This window comes from Gobio gobio (assembly GCF_949357685.1).
Source record: "Gobio gobio genome assembly, chromosome: 6".
Classification (NCBI taxonomy): domain Eukaryota; kingdom Metazoa; phylum Chordata; class Actinopteri; order Cypriniformes; family Gobionidae; genus Gobio; species Gobio gobio.
Genome location: NC_137102.1, coordinates 45,683,230 through 45,708,050, shown reverse-complemented (window position 1 = coordinate 45,708,050; position 24,821 = coordinate 45,683,230). Strand labels below are relative to the sequence as shown.

The following is a 24,821-nucleotide window of genomic DNA, read 5'->3' as shown; positions in this document are numbered from 1 at the left end:
TATAGCCTGGTTTATTTTTTACTTTAAAACGAACAAAAAAGAAATCTCAGATTTAAAAAAAATAAATAAATCATTCTTATGTAGCACATACACACTCATTAGAATAGCTAAAAGTTATTATTTATGTAATTTCGTAAAAGGCATGTGTTGAGTTAATGCTCACCTCAGGTTTTCTCCAGATGTTTGTGAAAGTCTGCTGTCGGTGTAGCGCGAGCATCGCTGGGTTATTTATATGATTTTATTCCTGAGAAGACAGAACGAGTAGCGGAATAATTGGATGCGGTTCAAGTAAATAAAGCATTCCGTCCTGTGTTTAGTGTCACACTATAGATTGAATCAAGTGTCATTCTCCTCTGAATTTACCGGGTCTTTCTTAATTCGTGTTAATGAATCAATCAGCTGATGGACGCCGAGGGGAGGGCAGTTTACGTCACTTACGTCAAACAATTTACGTCGTTCTCTAAAAAGTGTGTAGAATTCTTCTAAAATTAAAATGTGCATTTAAATAGAAGAGAAAATCATAATTGTGTAGATGCCATTTAGCAACGTTAAAGTTGGATATTTTCCCACTGATTAATTGTGACAACACCATAACTTGTGTTATCATACATTCATCAAGAAAAGATTTGTCAATGACGTTCAGCAGCTGTAGTGGTTATTTTGATCTTCCTCCACTCTTTGAACAAAACAAACATTATTAACATTATATACTATTATATATATCGTTATTAACAAAACGAATAAGCAAATTACACGATACACCCGCATACCCGCATGAATTTCCATCATTACCGGCATTATCATTTTTAATGAAAACTCAACTCCAAAAAAATTGTAGGCCTACAATAAAAAAAAACCTACATAATATTAAACTTTTATTAAAAAAAAAAAAAAAAAAAAACGAATACGGATGACACAAAATACTCACATTAATAATAATAAAAAAAAAAACTTTGGAAATTCCTCTTTGAAACGAATGCTCAGTTTGTGGTTCACTATTATTTAATTGAAAACAACAACAATAAAACAAAGACAAACTCTTACATTAAACAAATCAATATTTTTTATAAACAAAAGTTATTTTGCGCTTGCCTCCGCTATCGTCCTGTCAGTCATCTCCTCGCTCGCGGCTCTGATTACAGTTACAGTAAAATTTAAAATCACCATCATCGCTACCCACCCTCTGCCGATATGTATTAGGCCTACAGTATTTGCAATGACCATCCCTTGTCCAAAACCGAGCGTATTGTAAAGAAAAGTTATGACTGCTGCGTATAACACTTGTCTGAACATTGCATGGTCACACCCGCTCTTCGCTGTCTTGCGCAGCTTCACCACACATATTTAGCCTACTCTACACAGCTAAATAAATCAGGCTGGGTGCAGATTAATATGTGATATTTCTGATATAACTTTTTCTGTGAAACGCGTTAAGTTGCACAGAAGAAAGCCCATGCCCTGTACAGTTTAAGAAGACTATTATTTTGTTACACAGAACTGGGGAAGGGCTGATGACGTCACATGCTCAGATTTGCTTGACCAATCAGCGGAAAGGGGCGTCTCATCACCGCCCGCCCACATGTGGAAAACGAATTTTGAAGTAATTTATCCGTTTTTTACCCGTGAAACGAAAAACGAAAAATCAAGGCGAAATCTCGTTTTTTCGTTTTTTTTAAACGAAAAAACGAATTAAGGAGCCATTTTCTCATTTCTGCTTATTTCATTTCAAATAGGAAATCAAACTATCAAAACGTACACGGTCCGTAGTCCGTTGCACACGTTTTTTGCACATGCTCTGCTGACAGAAGGCAGGACAAGCAGTCGATCGCAGAACGAAACGCAACTGTTGCTCAGTCAGTGTTGATGCACTTTGGCAGTTGTAGTTTTTATTTTTATTTTATTCCGATTGTATTTGGCTACATTTATTCATGAGAATCGATCGGGTCACTCGCACCGGTGCGCCTAAATATTTTTTCACAGTCGCACGCAGTAATTTTCGGGCGCCCAAAATGGTCGCTATGTAGAGCCCTGATAATAGCAATACAAATTCAATCAACAGAAATTCAATTTGGCCAACTGAAAAATGTAGATGTGATCAGTTACTAGAAAATGTTGAATTGGGACTTTACAGGGACTTTAACCACCATGGGTTTCAGAGGAAGACTTCAGCATTAATTTCAACATATATGGTAAAACATATCTTTTCAGCAATGGATAAAGGCTTAAAGCAGTTTTGAACAGTTTTTCTTCGCTGAAGCTTTGCGTAAGTGCCAATAAAATATATAAACTCAAGACAATATTTCGTGTATAATTTTCTTGAGACAAGTAGACGTGTCGCAGAATAAACCCCTTTAGAGTGACGCAAGACCCTGATCACTCTGTCGGGGTTTATTCTGCGTCTGGATGTACATTATCCCTTACGTATATCCCACTATATGCTATGATCTGCAGCTTCTCTAACTCCCGTTTAAGCAGCTGTAAATGTTAAAAAAAAGTATATAGGCTAGGCCTATAGCCTACCTATAATAGTAAAACTAGTTTGTGATGAACATCAGTACAAAAGTAGGCTACAACGGAGATGTAGGCCTACGTGTATGAACAATTATGAATGAAACATGTTTAGTCACTTTGTATTTGTATTGCAAGTTCAGTTTTAATCCAACGAAGCAGCCTATATATGTCTCCCATCATTCACAGACATTGTCACGTCATTTATTCGAACGTTCATTCGAACGTTCGGTGAGTAACCTTGGTGCAGAGACAACAAACTCTTTGTAGCGAGTTTGGCGAGTGATCGTAAGTACGCTTTTTACACAGGGGTTTGGGGATATGAGTTTTAATTAATATTTCATAACTCTGAGAATCTGAAACAGTTTAATTTTATTGACTCTATGCAGTGTACAATGAGATGTGTGATATGTAAATCAATAATGACCAATAATTTGATTTTTTTAGCCAATTATTAGCCAAACCAATTATTATAATTTTTTTTATTGTTGATTATGCACCCATACATCTTGTCGAGAAACTCCATCAACCACTTCTTTATTATGATAAATGTTTATATCAGGCACGTGCAGGGGGGGGGGGGGGGCTTTGGGTGCTCGAGCGCCTGCCCTTTTTCAAAATGAATCAAAAGTGCCCCTCTCAGACAAATATCAAGGATAATATTGTGGTCAATAAAACTAAATAAATGTGATTATTATAACATGACAATGCATACAATAGTAACGCACGACTCAAAAGTCGGACAATTTCTGTTGAGGCGTTGCCATAACGCGTTGCTATGGATTGCGTGCGTTTTTTTGTTTGTCATGTAGATACACCAACCAATCGTGATCTGGCAAAGTAAGTTCAAATTCCATTGGGCGATGTGAAGTGGAGCGGTAATTTTCTGTTCTTATTCATAAATCGGCTGAAAATTACATGGACAGACGAACTAACGTTTGTGGAACAATTTCCTGCGGTTTGGCTCATTTTATAAATTGCATCACTGACAAAATGGATTTTAACAGACAACAAACAAATCCCTGCACAAAACCACAGCATCAAAAGTCGCATTAATGGTAAGTGCCACCCAAGTGCCACCGGCACCTACAGGCCTATTATGTGAAGTGTGGCGAAATGGTTAGCCTGCCTACATGAAAGGACTTTATTATATTACCATTTTTGAATATTATGCAGCATTATGAAATAAGTCTCTTATGTTCATCAAGCCTGCATGTATTTCATAAAAAACAGCAATATTACGAAATATATTAAAAGAATGGTTTTCTATTTTAAAATAATTTAAAATATAATTTATTCCTGTGATCACAGCTGGATTTCCAGCATCATTACTCCACTCTTCAGTGTCACATGATCATTCAGAAATCATTCTAATATGAGGATTTAATGTCAATGATGGAAACTGTGAGACTCTTTTAAAGATTATTTGATTAATAAAGAGTTAAAAAGAACAATGTAATATTTCACAATATTAGGCTACTGTTTTTTCTGTATTTTTGATTAAATAAATGCAGGCTTGATGAGCGTAAGGATATATATATATATATATATATATATATATATATATATATATATATATATATATATATATATATATATATATATATATATGTGTATATATATATGTGTGTGTGTGTGTGTATATATATATATATATATATATATATGTGTATATATATATGTGTGTGTGTGTGTGTATATATATATATATATATATACATATACATATATATATATGTGTATGTATATATATATATATATATATATATATATATATATATATATATATATATATATATATATATATATATATATATATATATATATATAAAAATAATATATAATATATTTGTGTGTATATATATATATATTTACATATTGCCCCTTTTTTACATTTGAGCCCCTGCCCCTGACGAACTCTCTGCACGGCCCTGGTTTATATGGACATGTCATTCAATCTCTCTTGTTTTGAGATTCATTATATTTTATTCACCAACAAATAGCTGATGTGATGTGTAACTGAAGTGACACTGTAAGCTGATTGGCCTTAATGTTACCTCTGAGTCTGACCATTACTGATGGTTACAAATGCAAAAGAAGCTTTTCATTTAGCCTTTCTTATGTCTTTAAAAGCCACATTTTGGACAGAAGCAAACAGCATTTATTTACTTCGTATTGGTCAGTTTAATGAGTGGAGCGTGTATTGTTGTCATCCTCTTTTATTTGTGCAGTCAATAAATTACGCTTGGACTACCGACATGATAGATAATTGAGTTATTGGTAGATAAATTGATAAAAACAACTTTTTCAACTTCATTGTTAACTTTGAATACATTTCAAAGATGCTTTCATCCTCCCTTGCCTTTATGTTTACTCAACTCATCACTTCAAATTTTCTTTCTTTAACAGTGTTTTTTCTTACGATCATCTTTGTTTTGACCATCTTCAACGATGTCCACTTATTTTAATGAGAGTGTAGCGCGTAGAGCATCTCTGGAATCAGATGAGCTCAGCATGGCTCTTGCTGCAGGGCGGTGGTGGGCCATTATGGAGGTTTCCAACCCCATATCTGAGGAGCCTGCGTATGGGGACCCTGCATCATGGCAGTGGTGTGGAGCGGTGGAGGAATGGGAAACACCTGTGGTTGCTGTGACTGAAAAAGTTAAGGAGAGAAACCACACCTCATCTCCGGGCTGCACCACAAAAGGAGCACCAGTGCCCACCAGGTTCCGACAGGGAGCACCTGTGCTTGTTAGTTCAGCCCAGGTCCCAGGACACGAAGAGAGCATTGGTTAGTAGATTTAAACAATTAAACACTTTAATAATTTAATCTGGGACGAGTAACTAATCATTTTCAATTCATTGAACTATCATATTGAAATAGTGGAAGCAATATGTCTTTAGATTTTCTCCAGGAATCACTCATTAAATCTGGTCAGCATTACATGATTATGTCTGTTCCTTCAACAGGACAGAGGAGGCAGAAGATGAAGATCCCTGAGCCGCTGAGGGGGGAGCTTCTGCAGAAGAAGCCGTATCCCTGTTATCTTCAGGGAGCACCTGTACCTGACCGCTCCACAAAAGAAGCACCAGTGTCCACCAGGTCCCAACAGGCAGAACCTGTGCTTGTTAGTTCAGCCCAGGTCCCAGGACACATGGAAGAGAGCATTGGTTAGTACCTCCTTTTTTTAAAATGTATTTTACTAGATTTAAACAATTAAACACTTAAATAATTTAATATGGGACGAGTAATTTATCATTTTCAATTCATTGAACTATCATATTGAAATAGTGGAAGCAATATGTCTTTAGATTTTCTCCAGGAATCACTCATTAAATCTGGTCAGCATTACATGATTATGTCTGTTCCTTCAACAGGACAGAGGAGGCAGAAGCTGAAGATCCCTGAGCCGCTGAGGGGGGAGCTTCTGCAGAAGAAGCCGTATCCCTGTTATCTTCAGGGAGCACCTGTACCTGACCGCTCCACAAAAGGAGCACCAGTGTCCACCAGGTCCCAACAGGCAGAACCTGTGCTTGTTAGTTCAGCCCAGGTCCCTGGACACATGGAAGAGAGCATTGGTTAGTAGATTTAAACAATTAAACACTTTAATAATTTAATCTGGGACGAGTAACTAATCATTTTCAATTCATTGAACTATCATATTGAAATAGTGGAAGCAATATGTCTTTAGATTTTCTCCAGGAATCACTCATTAAATCTGGTTAGCATTACATGATTATGTCTGTTCCTTCAACAGGACAGAGGAGGCAGAAGATGAAGATCCCTGAGCCGCTGAGGGGGGAGCTTCTGCAGAAGAAGCCGTATCCCTGTTATCTTCAGGGTGCACCTATACCTGACCGCTCCACAAAAGGAGCACCAGTGTCCACCAGGTCCCAACAGGCAGAACCTGTGCTTGTTAGTTCAGCCCAGGTCCCAGGACACATGGAAGAGAGCATTGGTTAGTACCTCCTTTTTTTTAAATGTATTTTACTAGATTTAAACAATTAAACACTTAAATAATTTAATATGGGACGAGTAATTTATCATTTTCAATTCATTGAACTATCATATTGAAATAGTGGAAGCAATATGTCTTTAGATTTTCTCCAGGAATCACTCATTAAATCTGGTCAGCATTACATGATTATGTCTGTTCCTTCAACAGGACAGAGGAGGCAGAAACTGAAGATCGCTGAGCCGCTGAGGGGGGAGCTTCTACAGAAGAAGCCATATCCCTGTTATCTTCAGGGAGCACCTGTACCTGACCGCTCCACAAAAGAAGCACCAGTGTCCACCAGGTCCCAACAGGGAGAACCTGTGCTTGTTAGTTCAGGCCAGGTCCCTGGACACATGGAAGAGAGCATTGGTTAGTAGATTTAAACAATTAAACACTTTAATAATTTAATCTGGGACGAGTAACTAATAATTTTCAATTCATTGAACTATCATATTGAAATAGTGGAAGCAATATGTCTTTAGATTTTCTCCAAGAATCACTCATTAAATCTGGTCAGCATTACATGATTATGTCTGTTCCTTCAACAGGACAGAGGAGGCAGAAGCTGAAGATCGCTGAGCCGCTGAGGGGGGAGCTTCTGCAGAAGAAGCCGTATCCCTGTTATCTTCAGGGAGCACCTGTACCTGACCGCTCCACAAAAGGAGCACCAGTGTCCACCAGGTCCCAACAGGCAGAACCTGTGCTTGTTAGTTCAGCCCAGGACCCAGGACACATGGAAGAGAGCATTGGTTAGTAGATTTAAACAATTAAACACTTTAATAATTTAATCTGGGACGAGTAACTAATCATTTTCAATTCATTGAACTATCATATTGAAATAGTGGAAGCAATATGTCTTTAGATTTTCTCCAGGAATCACTCATTAAATCTGGTCAGCATTACATGATTATGTCTGTTCCTTCAACAGGACAGAGGAGGCAGAAACTGAAGATCGCTGAGCCGCTGAGGGGGGAGCTTCTACAGAAGAAGCCGTATGCCTCTTTTATTCAGGGAGCAAGGAAAAAACTAAACATTTCCAAGCCACTGAGGCAGCCCAACAGTACCCCAATGGGTGCACCTGTACATTTCAGGACCCCACAGGAAGCAGCAGTGCCAGCCAGGTCTTCACAGGCAATGGCAGTGCCGACCGAGTCAGCAGCTTTTCCCACACGGAAAATTCTAAGAGGGAGAAGGCGGCTGGAGAATCTGAGGGAGAATTTGCTCATTTTAATAAAAAATACAGTGTAAAAAAAAAGTGTATTTATATATTATTTTAAAAGAAAACAATGATCACGATAAGCAACAGGTTCATGAAATATTGGTAACACTTAAAGCCTTTATATATAATGCATCATAAAAGTATTCATTATGTACATTATAATGCATTGTATATTAGTTAAAATAAGTTAAAATGCATTACAACATTTATTGATTCCTTGGTACGCCTGAAATTGGTTGTTTGTGTTATATACTTTATTAAGTATTATAACTGAGGTTATAATTATTCATGAGACCACACAATGCATTATAAGGTGCATTACAAGGAGTAATCAATGCATTAGTAATACTTTTATTATGCATTATATAATAGGCTTTAAAAAAAGTGTTACCAAAATATAATTCCATTTGATGAATGTTAAGGGAGTAGTTTCTAAATCTAAAGTTTCAAAAACTTTTCCACTAAAGATCAATAGACCAATGTTTTGAATAATTATATGAAATGATCTCTTCTTATGCATATTTGTATTTCTGCAACCAAAACTATGTACACTAAAGCTTAAATTTCACCTTGTAAACTCAGCTTGAAATAACCTCACATGACAGTAATTAATTCATTTATTTTAAGGTGTCATTGTTAAAGTGTAATTATACATGTAAGTACTGAGTAATATTAATGAACAACATGTACTTACTATAGGGTTAGCGTAGGATTAGGGTTTGGTTTAGTTGCATGTAATTATGCATACTTTACTTTTATTACTATAGTAACTACATGTAACATATGTAACAACACTGTAAAATAAAGTGTAACCTTAACTGCCATGTGTAATTTAATTACAATGTATAATTTGTTTCTTCATCAAACTTGTACAGAAATGTTTAAGGTCAAAGGGCAATTAAAACAACAAATAGGAATATTCAGAAAGCTCTCGGAACACTCAGGAATTTGAGTTTTACTTCACAGACACAAAGAAACTTTATTATGGAGCTGCACAGGATCTTGTGGATGTTCACTGATCTGAACTCCTCCTTATGCTCATGAAACTTCTCAATAACAGCATGGAGATCAGACTGTAATTTTATTTGTTTACATTTTCTATGCACAAGTTTGCAGTAAATTCATAAAGCACAACTCTGCACAAGTCTTGCATGCATTTCTACTTGCTATCCACACTGTTTGTGCGCACAGATTAAATTTGAATACCACATGAAAGTGGTAGTGCTTCTTAAGAGTTTTAGTCTTACAACAAAAGTTTTGATTTATGAATGATTTAAATGTTTCCTTGGCTTGGAAAGGCAGAAATAGTCTCCGCGTGTTCTTGGTCTAAATCTCACGTGCAGGATGTTAACGCTTTGTGTGGGTCTCTGATAATCAGCAAAACTGTAGTTGTCACACATAACCCATAGAACACAGTTCTAAATCATAAATAACAAAGCACAAATTAATTCAATAAATTCCGGTCCAATTTACTATATATTTAGAACAGACCTGGCCTTATTTGAAATTTCTGTGTGATATGCAAGAAACAGCTATGATGAGAGAATAATTAATATCTGAAATGAAGAAGAAAATTATGAAGTAAATACATGGAAAATAAAATGTGCTTTCATATTCACACATAGCTAAACCAATACACAATTTCCTAATTACTGGATTATAGTCAAATCATTTTACAGATAAAATAGTTTCTTCTCAGACATGGGATCAGAGTTTATATACAAGAGAGAGAAACAGAAAGGTAGGAAGAAAGGAAGTATCACTGTGGCAGGACTTTGAGAATAGCGTTCACTTCCTCAGCTACAGTCGTCAGTGCAAACTCAAACTGATCCTGAGGAGGACACAGAGTATATTTCAGTATGATAAGATATTGTGTCTTTTTCAGTGTATAAGTATACATGTAAGTACTGAGTAATATTAATGAACAACATGTACTTACTATAGGGTTAGCGTAGGATTAGGGTTTGGTTTAGTTGCATTTAATTATGCATAATTTACTGTAACTACGTGTAACATATGTAACAATGACACAAAATAAAATAAAGTGTTACCTTAATTGCCATGTTTAATTTAATTACAATGTATAATTTATTTCTTCATCAAACTTGTACTGAAATATTTAAGGTCAAAGGGCAATTAAAACAACTGACAAAAAACATCAATGCATCAAATGACAGGATGTGGTTTATATTGTAAAGACTTAAAAAATTCAACTTTTGGTGTAGTTGAGAACGAACCAAAGCTGTTACACTATTAAAACAACAAATACTAGAAATATTCAGAAAGCTCTCGGATTTCATCAAAAATATCTTAATTTATGTTCCAAAGATGAACAAAGGTCTTAGTGTTTGGAACGACATGAGGGTGAGTGATTAATGACAGAAATGTAATTTGGGGTGAACCCTTTAAGAAATTAAGAACAAAAACAATGAATGTCAGTGTAATCAATACATTTACATTTACATTTATGCATTTAGCAGACGCTTTTATCCAAAGCAACTTACAACTTGGGGGTACAATAAGCGATTGGTCGTGAAGAGTCGAGTGAGCGCAGCAAGTGCCTGAAATACTTGGTCCGTGTACATTTCTCAGTGTAGCACAGGCTAGAGTAGGGCGGGAAAGAGGAGGAAAAGAGGAAAGGAAAGGTTTTTTTTTTTTTTTTTTTTTTTTTAGGAGGTTAAGTGCTCACGGAAGAGATGAGTTTTTAGTTGACTTTTAAATGTTGTCAATGAATCCGCATTTCGGATGGCGGTGGGCAGATCATTCCACCAGCCTGGAACATTGAATGAAAATGTTCTGGAGAGGGATTTTTTGCCTCTCTGTGATGGTACCACAAGCCTTCGCTCCTTAGCTGAACGAAGGCTTCTGGTGGGGGTGTGACGACGTAGAATCGAGTCAAAGTATGCAGGAGCTGAGTGCGTGGTGGCTCTGTAGGCAAGCGTCAGCGACTTAAACTTGATGCGAGCAGCGAGTGGTAGCCAGTGCAGAGAGATGAAGAGTGGTGTGATGTGGGTCCTTTTGGGCTCGTTGAAGACCAGACGTGCCGCTGCATTCTGGATCATTCGAAGTGTTTGGATCGCACAAAAGGGGAGTCCAGCCAGAAGCGCATTGCAGTAGTCAAGTCTAGAAATAACCAGGGCCTGGACAAGAAGCTGTGTTGCGTGTTCTGTTAGGAACGGTCTGATCTTCCTGATGTTGTAGAGCGCAAACCTGCAAGAGCGAGCTGTCTTAGCAATGTGATCTCTGAAGGACAACTGGTCATCAAATGTAACTCCAAGATTTCTGACTGATTTTGAAGGGGAGATCAGGGATGCACCTAGCTGGATGGTGAAGTCATGTTGCATAGTGGGACTGGCGGGAAAGATGAGGAACTCAGTCTTTGCCAGGTTGAGCTGTAGGTGATTTTTAATCATCCATGCAGAGATGTCAGCCAGACAGCTGGAGATTCGTGCAGCTACTGTGGGGTCGTCTGGTTGGAATGAAAGGTAGAGCTGAGTGTCATCAGCATAGCAGTGATATGAGAAGCCATGTGCCTGTATGATGGGACCTAATGAAGTAGTGTAAATGGAGAAAAGGAGAGGTCCAAGCACTGAGCCCTGAGGAACCCCCGTGGTCAGTTGATGCGCTTGGGATTCCTCTCCTCTCCAGGCAACCTTGAAGGACCTACCTGTGAGATAAGATTCAAACCAATGGAGCGGAGTCCCTGTGATGCCCAGTGATGAGAGGGTGGACAGAAGAATTTTATGATTTACCGTGTCAAAGGCAGCAGATAGATCAAGGAGGACAAGGACTGATGATTTGCCCCTTTTGAAACCGGATTGGTTCGAGTCCAGCTGGTTATTCTGTGAGAGGAAGGATGAAACCTGGTTGAAAACAACTCGTTCAAGAGTTTTTGCTATGAATGGCAGGAGAGAGACAGGTCTGTAGTTATCTATGAGTGATGCGTTTAAAGTGGGTTTCTTAAGCAGTGGAGTTACCCGAGCCTGCTTGAAAGTGGTAGGGAAAGTGCCAGTGCAGAGCAATGCGTTGATGATGTGTGTGAGTGCAGGAAGGAGAGTAGGAGAGATGGCTTGAAGGAGGTGTGAGGGAATGGGATCGAGAGGACAGGTGGTAGGATGGCTGGAGAGGCAATACATAATATCATCAAGTAACTTGCAGAAATTATTTTCAAACTAAGATTTTTTTTCCCTCTCATGAACACAAAAACGGTTAAATGTATTTTATTGACAAAATATTTTAGTTTATCTTGAATACATATATTTTATTGTATTGTATAAGATAACATTTTACATTTGGTCATGTTACATTGTGCCCCTCACATGTTACCACCTTTGGGGCATGTTGTCACATTTCACTTCCATTACTTGCCCCTGGGGGTCTCTTATCCTAACCTAGCAATAAAGGTGGAAATGCTACCTTTACAGAAACTGACATTAAAAAACAAACCTACCCTGAGAAAAAGTCCTTTCTATAAATATATAAACAGATAGATAGGCCTACTTCTATTGCAGACATTTACCAACACACACAGTTATGTTTCCGCCTCAGTCATGAGCGCATACCTGTCAGCAGGTGGCGGACAGACACGTGACGGTAAGGGGTCCGAGGGAGGTCCCACGTGTCCGAGGGAGCGTGCTAGAGGGCGGGCGAGCAGAAATCATGGCAGGCGGTGAGAGAGTCGCTCATCTGATGCGCCAGCTCGCGAGCGCGGCGTAAGTTTCAATATTTCAGTTCATATTTTGTAAGGTATTAAAGTGTGTTTTTAGTCTGTGCACTTTCATATTTCTATTTGTGTACAGGCTAAACATATCGTCTCTACCCAATGGCCTGAGAGTTGTAAACAAACCCTTAAAGGGATAGTTCACCATCATTTAGTCACACTCATGTTGTTCCAGACCAGCATGACGTTTTTTCTTATGTAGAACACAGAAGAAGATATTTGGCAGAATGGCAGTCTTAGTCTCCTCCATTTACTTTTATTGCACCCCCACCCCCCAAAATGCTTACTGAGTCGTCCTGACAAGCACCTCCCTTTTGTTTTACACAGAATAAAGTAATATGGATTAGTAACAACTGATATATGAGCAGTATTCTTTGCTTGCCATATGTTTTATAGGTGCAGGTGTCCTGCTCATTCTCAAGCATATTCCCACACTTATAACCGAGGTAAGATATTTCATTGATTTTTCTCTGAATAAATGAACTTTGTAATATGTGAGTGAGTGTGTTTTATGTGTTTAGTTGCTGCAGGTGAGGCTCATATATGTGAACGGAAAACAGACTATGCCTTTGAAGTAAGCGCACAACATGCATGTAATTATTATTCAATAGTTATGCATTGTGGAATATAGTTTCACCACTTTTTTTAAACAGTGTTAAATAATTTACAGTTATTAATTGTGAAATACTTTTCTCTTAATGAATGTCAGTTAGTCAAGCAAAGAGATGTCAGTTTATAATTGTGAGTCTGTGAATATCCAGGAATTATGACATAAAATCATAGGTCTTTATTGTAATAATAGTAATAGAAATGTTGATTATTATTGCGGTTATTAATTTCATTTTTTGTACTATTTCAGATGGCTTGTTCAAATATCAGATTTGGAGCAGGAGTTACCAGAGAAATTGGCATGGTAATTAATTTTTCACCCAAAATTACAGTTGTATTATCACACTCATGTTGCTCATCTATTTTTATAAGAACCATTTGTAAGAATTGAACTGATTAGGTTTCATTATTGTTGCTCTTTATCTTAAAGTCTCTTCACTTCATGTCGGATCAGTTTTGGATTTGTCGGTCATTGGTTGTGCTGTTTTGGCTGATTTGATCAGGATTTGCAGAACATGGGAGCACGAAATGTGTGTCTGATGACAGATAGAACCCTGTCTCAGCTGCCGCCGGTTGCAGCAGTGCTGGACTCACTGACAAAACATGGAGTCAAATGCAAGATCTATGAGGACGTGCGAGTAGAACCAAACGACAAAAGGTTATTGTCGATTTTTGCTGATGATCATATAAGTGTTTCTGATTATAAACAGAAGTGTGTAAGCAACTTCTCTTTCTCTTTTTAGCTTTAAAGCAGCGATTGATTTTGCCAAAAAAGGACATTTTGATGTGTATGTTGCTGTGGGCGGGGGCTCTGTGATTGACACCTGTAAAGCAGCCAATCTCTATGCCTCTCACCCAGAGGCAGAATTTCTAGACTTTGTCAATGCACCAATTGGAAAAGGAAAACCCCTCACAGCCACACTGAAGCCACTAATCGCTGGTACAAAGACATACACATAGACAAACTCAATATTACTTACTGTTTCTTCCTCTCAGTCTCTCTCTCTTGTTAATGGTGACCATTTAGCATGTGCAGATAACTACAGACCACAGCTCAAGAGACCTAACATTGACCACAGACCAACCTTCTATTTACTTAAAGGGTTCGTTCACCCCAAAATAAAATTTCTGTCATTAAAGGGTAACTAAACCCCAGCTCTGAGCTTAACTCAACCCACTGGCAATATTTACAAAATGCTGGAAAAGTGGGCAGAGCCCGGCGGACACAGAGGGGACGAACTGAGGGCGGGACTGAGCGGAGGGCGTGCACCTGAGACCCACAGTGACAGATTGATTGACAGCTGTCTGACTCGCGAGTCGCAAAGATGGAGAATGACTGGAGTGATGCCAGTAGCTTTGCAACAGAGCGGCCATTCTCCTACCTTCACATGAAAATGGAGGAGGGTGAATTGTCTGTAGACACAGACCCGGAGCCTTATCAATGCGAGCCGCTGGCTCAAACTGCGTTAACTCCCGATGCCGACCATGCTAGCGAAGCAGCCGCGCAAGAGAGAATGAGACAACTGACCTAATCTATGAACAGTCAAATCCTTATACTGAATGCCACTAAAAATAGATCAGATACATGCAATGTATTTTCATTCAAATGAACTGAATCAATAAGCAGCGCAAGGCCAATAAGTTCAAACCTAATAGCCTATTATAAACAGATTTCCTCAAATAAAAGTTAGACTATACGCCAGCACGTTACGGTATTTACGGTTACGTTACGGCAAACGTAACCGTAAAAGTTCGTCTCATGTATGAAAATTATCTGTACACATGACAGGCGGCAATAATATCGCAAGAAAAGCCTGACGTGTACTGACAACTGCATTATTTAACCGTATTTTCTTCATTACAATGTTAAAGCAAGTGTCAAGTAAGTTTCATTCATAATGTTTCTACTTCATGTAACATGACGGTTCATACTGCAGTGAAGCCGTTCTCATCATGTGATTGGGGAAAACATTTCTTAGAGCGTGGTGAGCTCGTGCCAGGGGCATGGGTAGTGAGCCATTGGAAGAACCATCATACATCACGATGACCTACAACATTCAATAGGAAAATTCAACTGCAGTAGGCACCTTTCAACCTTAAGAGAGCAGCACTCAGACGGTTTTACACCATATATTATAGAATTAAAACACTTTATACCCAAATTTATACCGAACAGCATTAATAAAGCCCCAGTCTTGCAAATCATTAACTAAAAAAAGTTGGTTTAGGGTTTAGTTACTCTTTAATTACTCATCCTCATGTTGTTCCAAACCCATGAGACCTTCGTTCATCTTCAGAACACAAATTAAAATATTTTTGATGAAATCAGAGAGCTCTCTGACCCCACATAGGCTGCAACATTATTACCACTTTCAAGGCCCTGAAAGGTAGTAAAGACATCATTAAAATAGTCCATGTAAACACAGTGGTTCAGCTTTAATGTTAGCAAGCTACAAGAATACTTTTTTGTGGGCAAAAACCCCCCCACAAATAATGACATTTTTCAACAATTTCTTCTCTTTTGTGTCAGTCTCCGACGCTTTTCACGTTGTAAACACAGTGCAGCGCTTCTAGGTTATACGTCAGAATGGCGGCTCAGTGTTGGCCGGCTCCTGCTCCCTTTTTTGGGGGGTCTTTTGCCCACAAAAATTATTCTCGTCGCTTCATAACATAGAGGTTGAACCACTGTAGTCACATCGACTATTTTAACAATGTCTTTACTACCTTTATGTGCCAAAAGAGGTTATAATGGTGCAGTCTATGGGGGGAGGGAAGCTCTCGGATTTCAAAAAGATCTTCATTTGTGTTCCGAAGATGAACGAAGGTCTTACGGGTTTGGAATGACATGAGAGTACTTAATGACAGAATTTTCATTTTTTTGGTGAACTAACCCTTTAAAAGTAACACTGGTATGCTGATACATTAAACGTACTTTTTTTTTTTTTTGTTACATTTTGTGTGTCTGTAAGTTCCTACTACGGCTGGAACGGGGAGTGAAACCACAGGAGTTGCGATCTTTGACTTTGAGGACATGAAGGCCAAAACTGGTTCGCAGAAACATTTTACTCATTAACATTTTGTCTCTGTTCTCAGAATGCTTATACAGAATTCTAAAAGGTTGAGTATTGAGGTTTAAGATGAGATAATGGTTAAATAGTTAAGATTTTGATTTTGAATGTTGAAGAGGTTGATTTCTTTGTGCCGTGTCTGTTGTGTAAGTTTAGCACTTTAATGTGCGTGTCTTTTCAGGTATTGCAAATCGAGCCTTAAAGCCTACTTTAGGGATGGTGGATCCCCTACATACTCTTCACATGCCATCCAGAGTGGCAGCTAACAGTGGGTTTGACGTGCTCTGGTGTGTTTTTACATGTACACTTTATTTATTAACCGTATTCAAACCAAGAAAGTTGTAGTTTCAGAATCATTACTCTAGTCTTCAATGTCACGTGATCCTTCTGAAATCATTTTAATATGCTGATTTGGTGTTCCAAGAAACATTTGTTATTATTATTATGATTATTATTATGATTAAAATAGCCGTGCTGCTTATATGTCTATGGAAACTGTGATATGTATTTTTAAGAAATCTTTTGTAACATTATAAGGGTGTTTACTGTCACATTTTATTAGTTTATATGTGACCCTGGACCACAAAACCAGTCATAAGTCGCATGGGTATATTTGTGGCAATAGCCAACAATACATTGTACGGGTCAAAATGATTGATTTTTCTTTTATACCAAAAATCATTAGGATATTAAGTACAGATAATGATCCATGAATATATTTAGTAAATTTCCTACTATAAATATATATATAAAAAAGTATTAGTAGTAGTAATATGCATTGCTAAGTGTCTTCTTTTGGACAACTTTAAAGGTGATTTTCTCAATATTTAGATTTTTTTGCTCCCTCAGATTCCAGATTTTCAAAGTTATATCTCAACCAAATATTGTCCTATCCTAACAAACCATACATCAATGGAAGCTTATTTATTCAGCTTTCAGATGATGTATAATTCTCAATTTCAAAAAATTTACCCTTATGACTGGTTTTGTGGTCCAGGGTCACATATTTACTTGCTGATTAAAAGTATTAGTTTCTTTAAATAAATCTTATGTTTAGATTATTATATTCATTGTGTTTGGTTTAAATGTTTCTCTTTTCAGTCATGCATTAGAGTCATTCACGGCTTTGCCATATAACCTGAGAAGTCCCTGCCCATCCAACCCCATAAATCGCCCTGCTTACCAGGGAAGCAATCCAATCAGTGATGTCTGGGCAAGACACGCTCTCAGGATCGTTGCCAAATACTTGAAACGGTATGTTGAGTGAGGTCATGTGATTATTTATTATTTATTGAATATTTGGGTACTTCTCAAAAAATGTGATATTTGATTGTTATACATTTTAAAGCTATTATATTTAAATGTAATATTGGCAAGATATGAAGACGTGTGTGTGTGTGTGTGTGTGTGTGTTGTAGGGCGGTGTGTGATGCCGGAGATGTGGAGGCTCGCTCCAGTATGCACCTGGCCAGTGTGTTTGCCGGCATTGGCTTTGGAAATGCAGGAGTCCATTTATGGTAATTAAATAGAACTAACATTAAATTAACATCAAAAGGTGTTGATTCTGGAAATTAGTTTGGCCGCATCGAATCACACACTTAAGAGACTGCTAATGGAAATGCTAGTGCTGCGCTGCCATAATTTTTCATATTTGTACATAACAGACAGCACAGGTGGAATTAATTTATTGCTGTGAGAGTTTAAGGAAAGTCATTGTTGAAAGTTAGTGATGGATAGTTAGTGACAAACATTTTACCTTTGTGACAATGCGCCACTTTTATGATAACGCAACTTTCATTTAAATTCAATATACAGAGGAAAATCACATGTACAATGATGTGCTTCCAACAGTTCTATTTTTCTATTGATGTGTTTTTTTAAATGATCTGATAATGCTTTGTTGATTGTTCTTTTTCTATGTTCAAGTCATGGAATGTCCTATCCTATTGCCGGGAATGTCAAAACTCACAGGGCTAAAGGCTACAGTGTGGAACATCCTATAGTGGTAAATATAAAGTGCACTACATTCAAAAGTTTGGGGTCAGTAGGATTTTTTTTAAAGAACTTATTTTATTTAGTCATGATTAAATAAATTGATAATGTGACCGTTAAGACATTTATTATGTTACAAATGATTCTATTTCAAATAAATGTTATTCTTTTGAATATTCTATTCATCAAAGAATCCTGAAAATACAACTATATTGCCAAAAGTTTTGGGACGCCTGCTTTTACAGGTACATGAACTTTAATGACACCCCATTCTTAATCCGTAGGGTTTGATATGGAGTTGACCCACCCTTTGCAGCTATAACAGCTTCAACTCTTCTGGGAAGGCTTTCCACAAGGTTTAGGAGTGTATTTTTGGGAATTTTTGACCATTCTTCTAGAAGTGCATTTGTGAGGTCAGGCACTGGTGTTGGATGAGAAGGCTGGGCTCGCAGTCTCCACTCATATTCATCCCAAAGATGTTCTATTAGGTTGAGGTCAGGACTCAGTGCAGGCTAGTCAAGTTCCTTCACAACAAACTCGTTCATCCATGTCTTTATGGACCTTTGTCATGTTGGAATAGGATGGCGCCATCCCTAAACTGTTCCCACAAAGTTGGGAGCATGAAATGTCCAAAATGTGTCGGTATGCTGAAGCATTAAGAGTTCCTTTCACTGGAACTAAGGGGCCAAGCCCAACCCCTGAAAAACAACCCCACGCTATAATCCCCCATCCACCAAACTTTACACTTGGCACAACGCAGTCAGGCAAGTACCGTTCTCCTGGCAACCGCCAAACTTAGACTCGTCTATCGGATTGCCAGACAGAGAAGCGTGATTCGTCACTCCAGAGAACACGTCTCCACTGCTCTAGAGTCCAGTGTCGGCGTGCTTTACACCGCTGCATCCCACACTTTGCATTGCACTTGGTGATGTAAGGCTTGGATGCAGCTGCTCGGCTATGAAAACCCATTCCATGAAGCTCTACGCACTGTTCTTGAGCTAATCTGAAAGCCACACAAAGTTTGGAAGTCTGTAGCTATTGAGTCTGCAGAAAGTTGCCGACTTCTGCGCAGTGTGCGCCTCAGCATGCGCTGACCCCGCTCTGTGATTTTACGTGGCCTACCATTTCTTGGCTGAGTTGCTGTTGTTCCCAATAGCTTTCACTTTGTTATAATACCACTAACTATTTATAATACCATATACTTTTGGCAATTTAGTGTATGTATCACTGTTTCCAAAATAAAAAGCAACAAGATATAATGCAATTAGGTAATATTAAGTGATTCTTGAGCACCAAATCAGAAGGATTTCTGAAGTTATTGCTGCTGAAAATTCAGTATTGCCATCATAAGAATAAATTGCATTTTAAAATATATTAAAACAGAAATCATTTAACTTGTTATACTTTACAATATTACTGTATTTTTAATCAAATAACTGCAGCCTTGATGAGCATAAGAGACTTCTTTCAAAAACATAACAAATTGACCCCAAACTTTTTTATGATAGTGTATTTCTAGCTTAATACACAAAATATCACACATTATATATTCTGTAATACATAATACAAATTCTAGTATTAACACTAGTACTTCCAATATTGATGGGAGTATTATTAAGACAGAATCCCATTATTTTTCAGCTGTAGTTTAACTGTGCCTTCCTCTTTCAGCCTCATGGACTCTCTGTAGTTCTGACTTCACCTGCTGTATTTGCCTTCACTGCAAACATGTGTCCTGAGCGCCACCTGGAGGCAGCACAAATATTAGGTAATACACATAGTACACATACATTATAATCTGAAAATTGTGTCAAATATTAACACTGTAATTTGACAGGAGCTATAAAGATTTCAAATGTAACTTTCAGAAAAGAAATGTATTAATTTGGGTTGCTGTATTAGAAAGTTAAATGTTTATTGTGTAAAACAGATTATATGTGTGGATGATTTTATAGAAAATGCTGCTTTTAAGAACACGGTATGATTTAATTGATCATGGATGGATGGAGGTTTATATTACAGATTGTGTATGTGTTTTAAAGGTACTGATGTGAGTAATGTCAAGAAAGATGATGCTGGGCGTGTGTTGGCGGACACTCTCAGATTGATTCTGTATGACCTGGAAGTGGAGGATGGCTTGTCTGCAATTGGCTACACTATAGACGACATTCCATCTTTGGTGAAGGGCACCATCCCTCAGGTCAATCTAGGTCTAATAAAGCTGAAATTTTGCTCCATCAAAAATCACCCAACACCTGAGAATAAGAGAGAAATATGGCATCTTAAAGGGCTGAGCTCCTTCAGCTAAAGCAACTGTTTATAATGGTTATTATTATTAGGCAACACTTTACTTTATGGTGTCTTTTTTACATGCCACATGTACCTACAATAGTAATAACAGTAAATTATGCACATTTTTGTGCAACTAAACCAAATCCTAACCCTATAGTAAGTGCACGCTGTTAATGAATGTTACTCAGTACTTAAATGTACAATTGCATTAAAATAAAGGGTTACATTTCATTTAAGGTGTCATTGTTACAGTGTAATTATATATTTAAGTACTGAGTAATATTAATTAGCTACATGTACTTTACTATAGGGTTATGAGGGTTTGGTTGAGGGTTAGTTGCATGTAATTATGCATAATTTACTGTTATTACTATGGTAAGTACATGTACATGTTTCCAGGACTCCCCGGAAGAAGAGATTTATTTTAATCTCAATGGGACCTTCCTGGAAAAATAAAGGATAAATAAAAATTTTTTAACAAGGACATTGTAAAATAAGTTACCAAATAAAGTGTAACTTATTATTATTTAGCATTTAATATTTTTTTTAAAATTATAATTACCTTCACACACACACACACAGCTATAATTAATTCAAATATTTCAAAAAATATCATTCAGGGGTCTTCAATAGGAAATCCACCAATTGTCCCTCCCACATGAAAGCGTATGAAGTAGAATTATGCAATGTACTTGTACTATTTTAGTGGCCTCGCAATTTTAGCATCATAACAACATATTTTAAATACATTAATATGGTACTTATGCATGTTTTATACATGCGGCAACCTCCCGCAGTTTCCCTTGAAGCCAATACGGAAGTGCCTCAAACTGCAATTCATCGACTGGCCACTAGGGACAGGCTCCAGAAGGGAGCAGAATTTAATTGAGTCCCATGTTAAAATGCCCAACTTTACAGCAGAATAAAACATATTTACAGCCTGGTACAAATTGTGTTTTTTGTCTATACGGCTCATTTTGCCCTTCATGACAACTGTGAGGGGGGTGAATTTTTTTTATAACTAATTCGTTTACATTATATAAAGCCTTAAAGTTCTGCATAATTAAGGGCGTGGCCACTTTGAGTTACAGGTGGATAGCCATTTATCTGCTGTCTGTTAGTCATCGCGTCACCTCAGCTCCACCCACGTCCCGCCTCTTTGCCCATTTTCTTTTATCCGTTGAGTGACGTGCGATGACACGCTGCCAAGATGGCAACGGCCAGCTCGTCCCTACTTTACGCTTCAAAACTGCTCTTCAGAAACCTATGGGTGACTTTAGGACACGTCCATATTTTTGTACAGTCTATGGTTTTATAGCCCCGGCTTAAAATGCAACAGTCCAATGCATATAACAATATACCAATTCCTTTTGATAATTAAATAAGTAAGATAGTTTTAACACGTAAAATATTATAATTATCTCAGAGTGATTAACTGAGTTTTTTTTTTTTTTACAGGAGCGGGTAACTAAACTGTCTCCTCGAGCTCACACTGAAGAAGATCTGACTGGTCTATTTGCTGCATCCATGAAGCTCTACTGAGCTCTTGAAGGATAATTTAACACGTTGATGGAGTTTGCAGAAGCACAGCCTCAGATTAGCTGTGCTGATTTCATTATGTAAGCAGAGACTCTGATCTAAACACATCGACCTCCCAGAACTTTAATCCTGTCACGGTGATGTCACTGTCTTGAGCGAGAGAGGATTTAACGTTTTAAATTACACCCTCACAATCAGATACTGTATTCTGTACACCAATAGAAATATGACACATACACTTGTGTTTCATGTGTTGTCAACATATTTAAACATAATCATCATAGTAATCATTTAAGCCACCCTGCATACACACAGTACGGATACTCTCCGTTCACTTTAACTCTTAAGGCTGATTTGTTTATCAGAGTGATTTAGGCAGGTTGGATTTAAACAAGTCTAATCTAAGAATAAGGATTAGACTCTTAATTGCATTTGTTTTTTTGCCCGAGTTGTTTTTTTGTTTTCCTGAATGACCATACAGCAAATCTGAAAGACTGAAATATTCATCTAAAGTGAGGAGCTCTTATATGATTTTAAATATTTTCACAGAAAATCTGAAAATGCTAGAAATATCAATGCATGCAATAAAATGCAAATGCCATAATACTTTCTGATGATCAGGGCGTTTCTTGGCATATATGCAAACTAGGCAGTTGCCTAGGGCGTCACATCATTTTAGCCAGAATTCACCACGTGTCCAGTACATTTAAGCAGCTGAATATTAGCATAAGAAAGATATATTTTTTTATAGTTTCAAATGTTATTAGAAAGTCGATGATCAGATATCCAAATATTTTGTGTATATTAAGATTATATAGAGCTATTTTAAAAATGAATGGCGACAACAGTGAAATAACGCAAGTCTTGGGTTGGTTATAACCAAACTTTAAAAAGCATTTGTCCATTTGTATTATATCACGTAAATTGAAGTTAACTTTTAAAAAAGTTTATATAGCATACTAGGAATGTAATTATTTCTTATTTTATTATAAATGGTCGAACATTGTCCATTTATTTTTCTTTTACTACATGTGTGTCTCGAGATGTGTGTCTAGAGATCCGCATCATTTAGCAGCACACTAAAATAATCTTTAACAGTGTAATCTTCAACATGGGAAGGGGTTAATGGAGTCCACCAAGGATCTGTACTGGGGCCATTATTATTTACTACATATATATAAACTGTCTTGACGTTAATTTAACACTTTTATGTGGACGGCACTGCCATCTATTGCTCTGCTTTTACAAAACAACAAGCTCTGGGTGATTTACAATCTGCTTTTAATATTATTCAAATAAGGTTTTATACTCCTAAAGTTGGTTTTAAATTATGAGACAACAAAAATGTATGGTTAAATTCTAGAAACTCTTTAGATAGTTCCATTGCTCTTCGAACTTTGGGAAGGGAAACTGATCACATTAGTGTCCGAGTATAAATATCTGGGGCATCATAATTGATGACACATAACATTTTAGTTAACACATACTTAAAACAAAAATTAAAGAAGCTAGGATTTTATTTTAGAAATAAGTCTTGCTTTTCATTTAATGCAAGGAAGAAGCTTGTGTCTGTGACTTTCTTTCCGATTCTTGACTATGGGGATGTAGTGTTTCAGCATGCTTCTTATCTTCTTGCCTCCCTGGATGCTGTGTATCATGGTGCCTTAAGATTTATTATGAATTGTAAATACTCTACACATCGCTGTGCATTATATAATAGAGTTGCTTGGTCTTCTCTTGCTGTTCGAAGGAAAATGCATTGGTGCTGCTTATTGATATACAAAGCAATTTTGGGGTTTTTACCACCTTATCTCTGTTGTTTGATCCAACAAAAGCAGTTGGTAACTATTTATTATGTTCACAGTCTTACTAATCTCCATGTACCTCCTGTTAGAACTAATTTAGCTAAAACTGCTTTTAAATAAGACTGCAACTCTCTTCAAATGAAATTGAAGATAAATCATTTGGTGTCTCTCTGCAATTATGCGTGCACTAGAGAAAGATTTAGTGATTTGCAAATGCTTCTAAAGCTGTACTTTTAATGATATTTTATTATCTATGTGTATTTGTATAACTGGGCTGCCGATCTTGGCCACTCCTGTAAAAGAGATGTTTAATCTCAGTGAGGTTCTCTCCTGGTTAAGTTCCTCGTAACTTCGGGATGATTGAACCCATCTAATCTTTCAAGTAACCGCCGGAGCATATAAGGAGCCGCTTACCTTGCTCTGGCATCAGCTGTTTTGGCATCCCTCCACCTCCCCAACTCCACCAAAATAATTTAGGCATCTTGCTACCAGACTCCTCTTCCAAGCATTAGTAGTCCCACAGGGGGGTATATCTAAGCTTGAGTTGAAGCTGCTTCTTTGAGCCCCTCCGCTGCGGACGGCAAGCCAAATACGTTTAACCTTAATAGCTTAAAGATTAAATGGGCAAACGAATTTGTGAATGACTTTCTAAATCCCATATCAATCTCACCAGTTGAACCACATGTATAGACATTCTTTCAAATAAATAATATTAAATTGCATAAATTATTCTTGAACTGACCAAAGTATTTGGTAGCGGTGTAACAATATATCGTATCACACTAAGACACTATATCGCAATAAAAAAATGCAATATGTATTGTGGATAGTCACAACATGTATTGTGAATAGTTCACCCAAAATAAAAATTACTATGTGAGGGAAAAAATTGAGTTTTAGTGTCAGTACTACATTAAACTACTATATATAATGATGAATATGTATATTGTGTAATAAAGCAATGAGGGAATATTTGTGGGTCCTGATGCCAAATGTCTTATGTTACCAGTAAAAAAAAATATTTTAAATATATAGTCAGTGACAAGCATATTTGTCTAAAATAGTTCTGTA

At 37.3% G+C, this 24,821-nt stretch overlaps 2 protein-coding genes across 2 annotated transcripts; both read left to right on the top strand.

The window, feature by feature from the left end:
* The first annotated feature begins 4,917 nt into the window (after positions 1 to 4,917).
* Positions 4,918 to 8,547, top strand: LOC307127753 (uncharacterized protein). The gene is made up of 7 exons (XM_079819174.1): positions 4,918 to 5,299; positions 5,479 to 5,679; positions 5,887 to 6,087; positions 6,267 to 6,467; positions 6,675 to 6,875; positions 7,055 to 7,255; positions 7,435 to 8,547. Exons 1-7 carry the CDS (start codon positions 4,960 to 4,962, stop codon positions 7,752 to 7,754), a joined length of 1,665 nt encoding a protein of 554 aa, XP_079675300.1. The 5' UTR covers positions 4,918 to 4,959; the 3' UTR covers positions 7,755 to 8,547.
* A 3,773-nt stretch (positions 8,548 to 12,320) lies between these two features.
* On the top strand, positions 12,321 to 24,718 carry adhfe1 (alcohol dehydrogenase iron containing 1). Its single transcript, XM_079819888.1, has 14 exons — positions 12,321 to 12,437; positions 12,842 to 12,891; positions 12,967 to 13,019; positions 13,305 to 13,358; positions 13,558 to 13,712; positions 13,798 to 13,994; positions 16,024 to 16,101; positions 16,304 to 16,409; positions 17,224 to 17,376; positions 17,541 to 17,639; positions 18,049 to 18,127; positions 19,786 to 19,882; positions 20,157 to 20,314; positions 21,865 to 24,718. Exons 1-14 carry the CDS (start codon positions 12,385 to 12,387, stop codon positions 21,946 to 21,948), a joined length of 1,416 nt encoding a protein of 471 aa, XP_079676014.1. The 5' UTR covers positions 12,321 to 12,384; the 3' UTR covers positions 21,949 to 24,718.
* Positions 24,719 to 24,821: the final 103 nt, after the last annotated feature.